This window comes from Thamnophis sirtalis, unplaced genomic scaffold, assembly GCF_051295495.1.
Source record: "Thamnophis sirtalis isolate CommonGarterSnake01/CBP01778 unplaced genomic scaffold, rThaSir2_p1.2 scaffold_1, whole genome shotgun sequence".
Classification (NCBI taxonomy): domain Eukaryota; kingdom Metazoa; phylum Chordata; class Lepidosauria; order Squamata; family Natricidae; genus Thamnophis; species Thamnophis sirtalis.
The window spans coordinates 149,295,204-149,309,026 of NW_028261381.1; the positions used below are offsets into that span (position 1 = coordinate 149,295,204).

The 13,823-nt window shown below is 39.9% G+C and overlaps 1 protein-coding gene across 2 annotated transcripts in view; it reads left to right on the forward strand.

Moving 5' to 3' along the window:
- Positions 1-13,823, forward strand: part of KCNH5 (potassium voltage-gated channel subfamily H member 5) — a 212,081-nt gene that overhangs the window by 18,691 nt on the left and 179,567 nt on the right. For both annotated transcript variants that reach the window (XM_014063810.2, XM_087727455.1), the window contains exons 2-3: positions 6,631-6,754; positions 9,320-9,426. In XM_014063810.2, coding sequence (XP_013919285.1) covers positions 6,631-6,754; positions 9,320-9,426 — 231 coding nt within the window. The remainder of the gene's footprint in view (positions 1-6,630; positions 6,755-9,319; positions 9,427-13,823) is intronic.

The following is a 13,823-nucleotide window of genomic DNA, read 5'->3' on the forward strand; positions in this document are numbered from 1 at the left end:
TAAGGATTTTGGTGCTCTGATTTTTGAATTCTTGGATACTTCTGGAGGGCATGTGGTTGAGGAAGGTTGAGCAAGTGGGATCGTGTTCAATTAGACTTTATTTTGTTTCTCTTCCTGATATTTTATTTTGCTGCCTTGAAAGTCCCTGTCAGATGAAGAGAGACAAATCAAGTCAATAAATATGTAGTAAAACTGACTGGCAGAAAATGTATGACAAGCAAATAAGCTGTAATTACTGATTGGAATTTATTGTCACAAAAAGTGAGAATGGCATTTAATTCAGAGCACTTTTCAGCCACTGTTTTTCTCACACAGTAAGACAGACAGCAAGGCTTTACAACTGGGTCTCACCTCTACTGTTACTTCCAACCTTCGGTTGTGTTTCCATCATGCCTTGGAAGATGAAGGTCAACAGAATCTATGATGCTTTCAGGCTCCTCCCTGCACAGCTTGAAGTTTGATGTCAGCTAGTTTTGAATGATGGGTTGACAATTTTTGTCACGCGATGAGCTGTAGGGCATGGAACTGTCAAGTCGCCTTTGAACTGAACTTGGTTCCTGGTGATTTCATGAACATGTTCATGTGAAACGTTGTGAAGTTGATGCAGGTGAGGGTGATGTGGTTCTGGGAGCTTCACCCAAGGCTTTGAAAGCTGTGAGCTCTTGTTCTAAAACATGGAAGAATCCACATAAATGCAGCAATTTTTCCACTGTTTGCCTCTATGTCCAAATTAATGGGTTGGGAGATACTATGCAGAGGAGGAGGTGGGCCTAGCTAACAGTTCTCCGTGGTTCTGTGCACAAGAATCCATTAGCAACCATCATGATGTTTTTTGAAGCCAATTCATGGAAGTCAAGTTGATCTTAAAAGACTATTCAGCATGAGACATGTACTGCTTCTGAATACCAGATGTTCTGGCTTCTTCTCTTCAATTGCCCCTGAAATTTGTAGGGCATTTTTAGTCATGGAAACAGTGTGCATTGGGGGTAATATTCTGAAGGGTCAGAGAAATTTCTAAAGGTTTTGGAGCCTGGTGAACATTTTAGCAAAGGTGATACAATTTTGTTTATGGCCTTTTTAAATAAAACTAATTGTAGTGATGGAGCTTCAGCCTGACATCTGGGGGTTTCTGTCCTTCATTTCAAGGGTAATTGAAGAGAAGCGGGCAGTGATCTATCTTTTTTTTCTCAATGAACAATGCCTTTATCACGTCATTAGTTTTTGACACCATTTCTAGTATTTTTGGGAAGAGCGAAGACAACAAAAATGCTAGTCTGAAGCTTCTTCCCTATAGCTGAAGGTAGAACAAACCAGCAGAAAAAGAATTCACATTGTATTAACCACTATACTTTAAGGAAATGACTTCTGGTAGTTAATTTTTCAAAGCATTTCTATTCATTCACCTCCTAAATGTTGATTGTCTTTTCTAGCTGGTTTCCAATGAACTTGTTTCTTCTGTTTCTTCATCTTTTGAAAGAATGAGCTAGCTTGGTAATTACTAGTGCTTTTCCTAAGCTGGTTCTCTTGAAAATGGAAGCACTAAATCAAACTAATGCAACTTCCACACTTGCTAAGTATGTGGACTTACCTTTCAGAAATCTCAGCAGGGCTCCACTGGAATTCTGGATATTGTAGACCAAAATCTGGAAGGCATCCAGTTTATGGAATGCTAAATAATGTTTTTAAAGCCCTTTTTATTATTTCTAAACCAAGAGAATGAGTGGGGGGGACCCATAAAGAGGTTTGGAAGTTTCCATAACTAGATCCTCAGGAAACAGAATGGAATGGAACCAAAATTTCTATGAAGGGAGAAGCTGGTAAAAGAAAGTGAGAGTTTGAAAATGGACCAGATTTAGATGTAAACTATAGAATATAAAATTGTCAAAATATTTTTTCCAGGGCATTCCTAGAGGAGTGGGAGTTGGGCAGTGGCTTGGAATGTTGCAGATTCTGCCACTGTCAGCTCACCCTCCCTTTTGATCACAGAGCCTTCAAATCAGAGTTATTACTAAGGGTTTAGTAAGAATTTGATAAATCATGTTCAGCATGCTTTCTCTATCTTATTTAAGATATTATTTGTTCTCTAATTTGTACATTAGTAGAGGGCAATTTAGCCTTCCTCAGCCTGATGTGTTGGGATCAATAACACACTGGGAAGGCATTAAGAACTGCTATGGGCAAATAACTGAATACTTGAAGTTTTAAGAAGCATATGAGAAAAGCAACTAGTGGTCTTATTTCAGCGCAAAATTGAATTTTAGTGCAAAAACTATCTGTAAGGACCATTTTGAAAAGTCAGTAGAGATTCTCAGTCATGCAGGTCATGGTTGTCCCAAAGGTGCTTTTTCAGGAGGCAACTGGACTTTCTTGTTTTTCTTTGAAGACGTTTTGCTTCTCATGGATTCTCCACTACCCTGTCAGAGTTGAAGAAGCTTCTTGGAAGAGAAGCAAAATGTCTTCAAAGAAAAAAACATAAAAAGTCCAGTTGTCTTCTGAAAAATCACCTTTGGGACATTTCCAAAAGCATAACCCACTTTTTCTCAAAAAATAAATAAATAAAGAATTCTTGTAGGTCTCTCCAACAAAAGGACATAGACAAATAGTCCTGAATGGAAAGCAGGCAGTATGAAATCTAAACCACTAGGTCTAGATCAGGGGTGGCCTGCTACAGTTTTGGGAGAACCCATAGCAGAGGTGGGTTCCTACCAGTTCGCACCTATTCGGTAGAACCGGTTTGTCAAATCTACTGAACTGGTGGAAGATGTTCCACCAGTGGACCCGGAAAGCAGGCCACACCTACAGAAGAGGTTCCAAAAATTTTAGAAACCCACCACTGCCACACATAGACTGACACAGAGAGAAAGAGAGAAAGAAAGGAAGAAAGAAAGAAATAAAAAAAGAAAAAAGAAAGAAAAAGAGTGAGAGAGAGATGAAAGAAAAAAGAGACAGAGAAACAAAAGGAAGGAAAGAGAGAGAGAGAGAGAGAGAGAGAGAGAGAGAGAGAGAGAGAGAGAGAGAGAGAGAGAGAGAGAGAGAGAGAGAACACATGGCTGGCAAGCCACTCCCACAAAGGAGGCCACACCCAGAGAGCAGGTTCCAAAAAATTTTGAAACCCACTACTGACCCATAGCTAATGTTATGGCCAGTTTGGAGAACCTCCAAATCCCACCCCTGACTGGCCCCACCCTCCCCTCCCAGGGAGTCTCCATGTAGCCTGTTTTGGATGCGGGTAAGTGCAGGGCCCGTCCAGAGACTCGAGATGGGGGAAAAGCAGACGTCCTGGAAGTTCCAGAAGGCTGGAAACAAGGGCCTCTGGAGCCCGGGGGGAAGCAATTTTTGCCCTCCCAGAGGGTCAAGGAAAGTCTTCGGATCCTGGGGAAGGAAAAAACAACCCCTCACCATAGTGTAGGAGGGCGACTAGGCAAAGCCCACCATGGCGATGCCCAGCCAGCACCTGGGCAGAGAACCCATTGCTGAAATCTTTGAAGCCCACCCATGGCCTAGATACCTTCATTGCTACATCTGCATATATAGATGTTTTGTTCTGTTATATATTGAGAGAAAGAAACAAAGGACAAAACAAAAAACCAGGGCTGGTTTAATTAGTTCAAACCAGTGCAACTTTTTAGAAGCAGGCCTCTCCCCCTGGACTTCCCTTTACTGATGATCTGACGTAGTTAGTTTTATTTTATTTTATTCATTTATTCTAATTTCACACACTAGCTGCTTTTTTCTCTTTTCCCCCAAGAGACTCTGAGGGCAGCTTACAAAAGACCAACATTTTAAAAATGACTAATTAAATCCCAGTAAAAAGCAACAGTTTAAAAATAGACAGGAAATGCAAAATGAGGCAAAAAGGAGAACAGCTGGCTATGCTTCAAACACGAGAAGAAAACTTAGGGAAGAAACATCCAAGTCCTGCTTCCTAAAGATCAGCAAAGGGACATTCCTCTGGGAATTTTTCCAGACAGAGCAAAGTTCCTCAATGAAAGAACAAAACACAGAAGGCCCACTTCCAACTATATTTGGTTAAGGCAGGGGTCGGCAACCTTAAACACTCAAAGAGCCACAAAGGTTTGATTTGATTTGATTTGATTTATTTGGCTTGTATGCCACCCTATTCCCGGAAGACTCAGGGCAGCTAACAATAAAAAGGGGAGGGGGTACAATAATAAAAATAGAAAACAGCAATTTAAAATTCAACAACAGTCATAACCTCGAATGGGGCTGGATAATTCAACAGCCCCAGGCCTGCCAGAACAGCCATGTCTTAATTGCTTTGTGGAAGGCCGGAAGGGTAGTAAGGGTCCGGATCTCAACGGGGAGATCATTCCATAGGGCCAGAGCAGCCATAGAGAAGGCCCTCCCCCGGGGGGTCGTCAGCCGACATTGGCCGGCAGATGGAATTCGGAGGAGGCCTAGTCTGTGGAATCTAATAGGTCTTTGGGAGGTGACTGGCAGGAGGCGGTCTCTCAAGTAACCAGGTCCGATACCATGTAGGACTTTAAAAGTAAAAAGGTCCTAACTGGAAGCCCCCCGTTCAATCTGGAGCCAAACGGAAGTCCGGTTCCCCCACCATAGAGTCTCCTCCTGTGCAGCATTCTTTTTCCTCTATCTGTCGTACCTGAAATCCCTATCAATTGTGGAGCCGACAGGGGACAGGAAGCCGCAGCAGAGGGATGAAGGAGCCACATGCGGCTCCAGAGCCGCAGGTTGCTGACTCCTGGATTAAGGAATTAAGAGTCATTTATATGAGAGGTCCAGTTCTCAATAATATACAGATAATCCTTGATTTAACTTCCATTTAGTAACCATTAAAAGTTACAATGTCACTGAAAAAAAAGTGACTTGTGGCTGTTTTTCACACTTACAACTGTTGCAGCATCCCCATGATCATGAGATCAAAATGCTTGGCATATTTATGATGGTTGAAGTGTTCCAGGGTCACATAATTACCTTTTCTGATCTTCTGACACAAAGTCAATGGGGAAGTCAGATTTACTTAACAACCGTGCTACTAACTTAACAACTGCAGTGATTCACTTAACCAGTGGACCCAAGAAAGGTCATAAAATGGGGCAAAACCCACTTAATAAATGTCTCATTTAGCAACAGGCATTTTGGGCTCAATTGTGGTCGTAAGTTGAGGACCACCTGTATTCCCACACACTTCCCATTTTAATTTCTTCCCTGTTCATTCATACAGTGGAACTTTAAAGTAATAGAAAAGACAGGCTGTTCCATCCCAAGGGCTCATGGGATTCATTCTCAGAATGAAATGAAGTGACCCAGAGATTTAGTTAGCCATCATGCTTTTATGTTTTCCTCGCCACCTTAAATTATTTAGTTGATGCAGATGCTTTTGAAATTTGGTGTAACTCCTGAGAATACCATGGATAGCCTAGACAAAAACAAATGGATTAGAGAACATATCAACCCAGAGCTTTCACCCAAGGTACAAATGACAAGGCTCAAATTACCCAACTTCAGACACATTATATAGAGACCCATTCTCTGGAAAAGGCTCTAACAGTGGGAAAGTAGAAGAAAACAGAAGAAAGGTAGTAGGATGAATGCCATTGGAAGATTTGAAGGATCAGGTTAGGGACAGATCACCACGGAGAAAATCTGTCTAAGTTGTCAACGTGATGGCACATAATCAAATGATTAGTCAGGAATGTTTTATTTTTGCTCTCAAGAGCCAAGGTGGCGCAGTGGTTAAATGCAGCACTGCAGGCTACTGCTAGATCAGCAGGTCAGCGGTTCAAATCTCACCGGCTCAGGGTTGACTCAGCCTTCCATCCTTCCGAGGTGGGTAAAATGAGGACCCAGATTGTTGGGGGCAATATGCTGACTCTCTGTAAACCGCTTAGAGAGGCCTGAAAGGCCTATGAAGCGGTATATAAGTCTACTGCTATTGCTATTGCTATTGCTGTTGCTGCCCCATTTTATTTCATTCTTCAAAACCATTATATTAATCTTATCCTCTAATAGGCAGCTGTTGGGAACAGTTACTTCATAGTTCATACCTATGCTCAGAAACATCTTCTTAATATAAGAGCCACGGTGGTGCAGTGGTTAGAGTGGAGCACTGCAGGCTACTTCTGCTGACTGCCATCTACCTGCAATTTGGCAGATTGAATCTCATGAGGCTCAAGGTTGACTCAGCCTTCCATCCTTCCGAGGTGGGTAAAATGAGGACCCAGATTGTTGGAGACAATTGGCTGACTCTGTAAACCACTTAGAGAGGGCTGTAAAAAGCACTGTGAAGTGGTATATAAGTCTAGGTGCTACTGCTATTTCACTTCTTCTAACACTATTTTCCAGTACTATATAATGGTAGTCTAAAACAATGATCCAAAGCAGGGGTGTCAAACGTGCAGCGTCACATTGTTGTCACATGATGTAGCGTGACTTTTCCCCACTTTGCTAAACCGGAGGTTGGTGTGGCCAGCGTGTGATGCTTCTGGCTCATGGGCCATGAATTTGACACCACTGATCTAGAGCGGTATTTCTCTACCTCTGCAACTTTAAAAATTCTGGAAGTCATCATTGTAGAATGCTATCTTCAATAACTGGAAGAATTCTTTACATGAGGAATTAATTTTGTTTTGTTTTCTTTCACTTTAGAATCAAGTTTTTTATTGGGCAATGCTCAGATTGTGGATTGGCCTGTAGTTTATAGTAATGACGGTTTCTGTAAACTCTCTGGATACCATCGAGCTGACGTCATGCAGAAAAGTAGCACTTGCAGGTGAGTCTCAATGGGTGCCCTTGATTGGTTCCAGGAAGATCCTTGCAGAAATTCGTAATCATTATGGTAAAGGAAAGTTTTTGCAACCTGGTGCTCTCCAGATGTGGTAATTCAACAATTATGCTATCTGAGAACATTTGGGATATATCTTATTACTGTAATTAGTATATAAAATTGATAAGTATTTTTTAAAACAAAAGTTTTCCCAGAGCAACTTCAAAAGCACTTTAAATATTCAAATAGTAATAATTTCTAAGCAGCAAATATATCTGGAAGACATCAAACTGGGGAAGATTGATATAAGAAATAGTTGCTCAGAAACCAATTATATTACTTTTTAATAAATCTGCATGCATTTCATAATGGACTAAATGAAGCTCATCAGTTTTCATTTCCATCTATTCTGAAAAGAAATGGATAGAGGAAAAAATCAAGAAGACTACATTTTTTCAGTCCCCATTTATAGTCTAATTTGATGACAAGGACTAGGGGTGACATAATAGCATGATAGTTCCGATATCTCAGAGGCTGCCACAAAGAAGAGGGAGTCAAGCTATTCTCCAAAACACCTGAGGATAGGACAAGAAGCAATGGGTGGAAGCTTATCAAGGAGAGAAGCAATTTAGAACTAAGGAGAAATTTCCTGACAGAAAAATTAATCAATGGAACAACTTCCTTCCAGAAGTTGTAAATGTTCCAACATTGGATGTTTTTAAGAAGAGATTGGATAACCATTTGTCTGAAATAGTATAGGGTTTCCTGCCTAAGCAGGGGATTGGACTAGAAGAACTCCAAAGTCCCTTCCAACTGTGTTATTCTATCCTATCCTATCCTATCCTATCCTATCCTATCCTATCCTATCCTATCCTATCCTATCCTATCCTATCCTATCCTATCCTATTCAGATTCAGATTCAGATTCAGATTCAGATTCAGATTCAGATTCAAATTCAGATTGCTTCTAGGGTCCACACTCAGATAATATTAGGGTGGAATATCTTTCTGGAGTCCACAAATGGAGAACTGGTTTTAGTGTCTGCCAGCACTTTCTGCTGGTGCAGCATTGTTCCAGAATAATCTGTAGGAAAATATCCAAGAAAGGTCACAGAGGTCACAGTTATGACTTCCACAGATTAAAAAGAAAGGGAAGAAATTAAAGAGAGGAAAAGTGAGAGAAATTCTTTTAAAAAGAAAAGAAACAAGCTGGAGTTATTCAGTGACATTTAAGTTAGCGACAATTATCCTCAAACAGATTCATCTAAATGAGTGGAAATTCAGTTAGCAAGGCTTAAGTTATTCGATGAAATGAACTTCCTTTTTTTTGGCTCCTGAATACATAGTTGAGAAAAGGGGGGCTGTGGTTAGAATGCAGTATTGCAGACTAATTCTGCCCATAGCCAGGAGTTTGATCCTGGTGGGCTCAAGGTTGATTCAGCCGTCCATCCTTGTGAGGTTGTTGGAATGAGGACCCAGATTACTGGGGACAATATGCTGACTCTGTAAACCACCCAGAGAGTGCTGTAAAGCCCTGTGAAATGGTATATAAGTCTAAGTGCAATTGCTATTGAAATCTTTTAATTACTTACTTGCCTATACTTGAGTGCTGCCGTTATGCAGTTCTAGGCTGTTTTGTGATATTGACCAAAGAAAATTAAACATCAGAATGAATTAGGTGGAATTTGGGGGGGGGGGGGGGCATCTGCTTTCCAAATTGTACCATATAGCAGGATGAGGCTTTTTTTGTATATGTGTGTGTGGTGGTTTTGGAATTTTCTTGCTATTGTGTTATGTTTGGCACAGAGTTTGGTAAGCTTTGGGCACCAGGGTAACACATATCCATCACCCATCCTTTGGGTTAAGTTTGTACTGCTCTGCTTTCTTGTCTGCCTTGCTGTTGATGCTCTGCGTCATACAGTTTTTTATACTGCCTTATGATTTTAAACCAGCAGTATTTGAGGCAGTTCTAACTGTATTTAAAATATTTGTTGTAAATAGTTATATTCTGCTTTGGTTCTTAACAGTAAAAAATGCAGGGTTAAAAAATCAATATACAGTTGATAAGATGTCATTTTTAGCATTCTGAATCCTGTATTTACAATGAAAGGTGGGGACTGTTGAGAAAATATTTCCTTCCTTCCTTCCTTCCTTCCTTCCTTCCTTCCTCCCTCCCTCCCTCCCTCCCTCCCTCCCTCTATCTGTTGCCTTCCCTCCCTCCCTTCTTTCTTTTTTCACTCCCTTCCTCACTTCCTTCCTTCCTCCCTCCCTCCCTCCCTTCCATCCTCTCCTCCATTTTCCCCTCCCTTCCTATGCCCAGAACATCTGGTACATTAAGTGATATAAATCTTTTCCTGCATCAAAGGTCTCTGCCACCTACATTTCCCTTTATGGACTTTCATAACAATTTTGCAACTATAATTGATGAACCGCACAAAGTATAAATCACAGTTAAGGATACATGGCTGCAATTATGTTGCAATCTAAAACATAACTATGTCTGTAAGGATGTCAGGTTGCCTATTTTTGACCATAAAGCAAATTATTTTTCTTCTCTCTTTTATTTCTCCAGTTTTATGTATGGGGAACTCACAGATAAGAAGACGATTGAAAAAGTTAGACAGACATTTGACAACTACGAATCAAATTGCTTTGAAGTCCTTTTGTATAAGAAGAACAGTACGTATATGAAATTATGTGGACTTTGGTTGCCTTTGAAATGATCATATATGCTGGTAACATACTTATTGTTGATTTTAACAGAGAATGCACCCAAGAGGGAAGTATCGTCACAATAAACAAGTGTGTGCAGAAATGTTTTAAAAAGTATTTGGGGAAAGAAAGAAAGAAAGAGAGAGAGGGGTGGAGAGGGAGGGAGGAAAAGAAAGAAAGGCAAAAAGCATTGTAAAGTTTGATTAATGATCATTGAATGCTGACTGATTTTGGCAGGAAAATTGGACTGGGGGTGTTAGTATGGCATGCCCTGATCAAGAGGTTTTCTTGCTTATATTTCTGTCCAGACCCTGTATTTTTGCTACTAATGGATACTATAGTAATAAATTTAAGAAACAACTCTCTAACTATAAATCATGGTAAAAGAAGCAGGGCATGGTCTCAGGCTACTTAAAATGAAAAATTCTGAAAAAAGGCAATGGGAAACATCAACTTGGTTCTTGTGATGGAAATAGGTGCATTACCATTGAACTCAACTAATCTTCTGTCCTCTGTGTTTATTCTGGTTAAATGTAGTTTCAAACATCTGTAGAAATCATTAAAAAATCCAATGTCACCCTGAGATCCTTTATCTTTGTACGCCCTCATTGCTGTAATAATTCAGAGGCTCAGACTTATTCAGATATTTTCTGAAACTACGTTCTTCATTAAACTACAGAAAATAAGCTGAAGTAAATATATGAATTAAAATTACTAGAAATATTTTAAATACATATAATCTCTGAATTTATAAACTCTGGCAGACGTAGAAAGTCCAGTTCAAGGAAAAACGGTGATTGGGTTTGTCAAGAACTGGACATTTGGAGAGGTGTAGTTGTTACCTCAATCCCAATTGCCTTGGAAATGATAGTTTTGGTGAGCATGTTATGGCCAATTTACAAAGGGAAGAAGGCTGTGTATGACAGTAGTCCTCAAACTTTTGTGACGATAAAAGGAAAGCAATCTACAACTACTTTCCCAGCAATAAAAATCTTGTCATGTAGAATAAATGAATGGAGCTAGCAGATTGTAGAACTTCATTGCCTAATATACAATTTGTTCTTTTATGTTTTGAAAATCTTCAGTTGTAAATAGAGATGATCAAGATAAGATTTTAGCCCCCACCTCACCAGCATCTCTCAGCAGAACTGACTCCTGTTGTTGGGCAAAAAAAAAAAAAAATAATGAAAAAAAAAACAACCACTGTTTGTGGGGCCACTAAAAATACCTCAAGCTTTTTGGAATCAGAGTCTGCAACATTCAGAGAATTCTTTCTCTGAAACAGACTCACAAAATCAATAAGGCATTTCCAAATGAAATGACAATGGCTTCCTTTTAAACAATCCCGGTTCTCCAGAGAATACTTTGGAAAACCTACTTCTGTTACCAGACTAGTGGAAATGGTATGTCTTCCTCAGACACTGATTTCTAATGGTAAGAATCAGTTAATAAAAAACTTCCAGGTCTTTTTCCTATAACAATGATTAGAAGTATTCTTTGGAAAGAACTATATTGCACAAACCCACTTCAGCTGAAGCAGGATGAATGTTTTGTTGTAGATTCAACAACTTGAAAGAAAGTGCCTATGAATATATATAATAGAATATGCCCTTTTTCGATTATGGATAGTCTTAAAATTAGCTTTCATCTCACACTCCTGCTCCTTAATTAATACAGCTACAGTCACGGCATCATCTTGAGCATCCTTGGTACAAACATTTTGAACATGACACAGCTGTTTTTCATTATCTTGTGAACAATAACATTCATGTGAAATTAAGTGATGTGACTGCTTGGTACAATCATTTGGCTCTTGAGTAAAGTTCTTGTTGAGGGTGCCTTCCAGTTTTTTGAACCTGCTTACAAAGTATGGCTGCTAACTTTTCATACCCTAAGCAAGAATGGGCATAACAGGTCTTATCTGCAGAAATCGCGGAGGTCTTATTTCCTGTATTTTGATAATGCCCTACCCGAATTTTCACACTGCTTGAAGTGGATAGCATTATGTTAGTTGCTGTCTTCTTGATTAATGTGATTTATAGTGATACAATTTCATTGGCTAATGCTGTTGTTTTTGGTTGACAAGAGTCTCTGATGGAGCACTTCATCATAACTCCAAAGCAATTCCTCAACTGATCTCAAAGTTTTGCAATTTTGAGATAATTACACAGCTATGCAGCTCAGCAAAGCATTTTGCAGGTTGTCAAGGCTGCTTATGAAATTTAAATCTATCTTTATAAAAAAGACAACACTACATCAAACTGGAATTTTTTGGCTGCAGTGGATAAAACAACTTTCCTTCCTTCCTTCCTTCCTTCCTTCCTTCCTTCCTTCCTTCCTTCCTTCCTTCCTTCCTTCCTTCCTTCCTTCCTCCCTCCCTCCCTCCCTCCCCCCTCCCTCCCCCCTCCCCCCTCTCTTCCTGTTACATATGCACCAGCCCTTTCTCTCTCACACAAAAGTGTATGATATAACTTACATCTTGAGTCTCAATATGTTCTTGATGCTGAATTACAGCTGCCTCCTTTTTTATTTCTTCCAAACCAATGGGATGTTCAAAGGAAATTCTGTAAAGAGGGAACTTTATCAGTCTGGCTAAAAGAAGGACAATGGTCTGTAAACAGAATCAAACAGGATGTAAGGACCTGCCTCAGCTATCCCCTGAGGAAAGCATGACTCTTGAAACAATTAGTTATCAAAAGGAATTTTTACTGAGAGAAAGTGACTTCAGAAAAGTCAGGTGGAATCTAAAATTCCTGTGTAAAACATTAAGCTATTCTTACCAATTTAAACCTCCCCCCTCTTCACTGGTCCACCGGTAGCCAATACAATTGCACATAGGTGTTTTGAGAACTCTGAGGTGTTAACTTGATAGCAGTTCATCCCCAGGATGCAGCGACCTTGGTGTCAGGCTGGAACCGTCTGGAGGCCATCTATATTGGTTGGGAAAGGAGTTTGCAAAAGAAAGACTCTAAAGATGGGTCAGATTTTTAGAGGGGAAAAAACAGGAACTACCCTTCCCCCATGCATCCTAATGAGAGAGGTAGTTGAGCCGCAGCTCAGAATGCAATTGACTGTTTAATTCTTAAACCCCTTCCCTTGTAATCATGTCGGCCAAAGTAGAGCTATTAAGAAACTGGAAGGAATTTCCAGAACCATTTGTTCTCCATGTTCTCTCTAGTCTAACACAATATTGGAAAATTTATGGAATTAGTTTGGGATTATTCTCTTGCTGACACAACAAAACCAAATTTAGCAATGGTGGTAGTGGCAGAAGCTGGAGAAATGAAGGAATGATGGCTCAGATCAGCACAAAGGTTAGACAATTAACAAAAAGTATTAATACATCTGTAGGCAAAAAACCACTGGGCAAATGGTGCAGTGATGTTGATGTCGATCCATGTCTTCCCTTTGAGAGTCATCAGACTCCCTATGTGCAATAACTACATGATAAGTAGCTACCACATGGCTAGGGAGCAGAGGGTCTATTGACTTTGGTTGTCTATAAAAAGTGTAAAGCTTATATTCATACATAGTTTGAGTTTTGAAATAGTTCATCATGACTTTGGTTGCCTGGCCTACATCATTTTCAGGTCTCTTTTCCTTTGGCTACAGATGGTTTCTTTGACGTAAAGGAACATAATTTTCAAAATGCTTAGGAAATGGGTACATTTGTTCCAGAAAGAGGTTCTCTATTGCTTTCTAATAAAGGTCATAAGATTATGCCATTATAGTGGTGAGGATTAAAAAAGTTTCAATCAACATTTTTATAGGGGAAGCAGAATGGAAGCCTACCCTAAATAGCAGATGGTGTGATGAAGTCCACCTTCTGAGCACCTACTGGAATCCACATGAAAGGCTGTCAGAAAAAGAATGCTGGGTTAGATTAGATTATGTAGTTTAATTCCACAATGATCTTTTTACATACTTAGATTTATAGAATTGGCAGCCAGAGATATTTGAGTCCCACCTTCAACCTCACACTGATCTGTATGCCAGGCAACAGACATAGCAACCTCTACTAAAGAAAAGGGAGCTCAGATTGTAAGATATGGAGGGAATGTCAAAAAAAATCATGATGGTAGCTGTCAACATGCAATCAAAGCATTGCTTTTTTTGACTAAAGGGGGATGGTGTGGTTGATTGTGTGGTTGTGATTACTATCTTAAGTTTTTCAATCCTCCAGATCCCCTTGTCTAGAAGCAAAGATTCAAGAATGAGACAGAAAAGGAAGAGAAGAAGGGTTAGCTACTGCCCGTATTTGCAGTCCCATCTTTTTGCAGATTTCAAAATTAAGGCTAATTTCTTAGATCAAACCCATTACTCATTACCAATGAGCCAAGGTGGCGCGGTGGTTAAATGCAGCA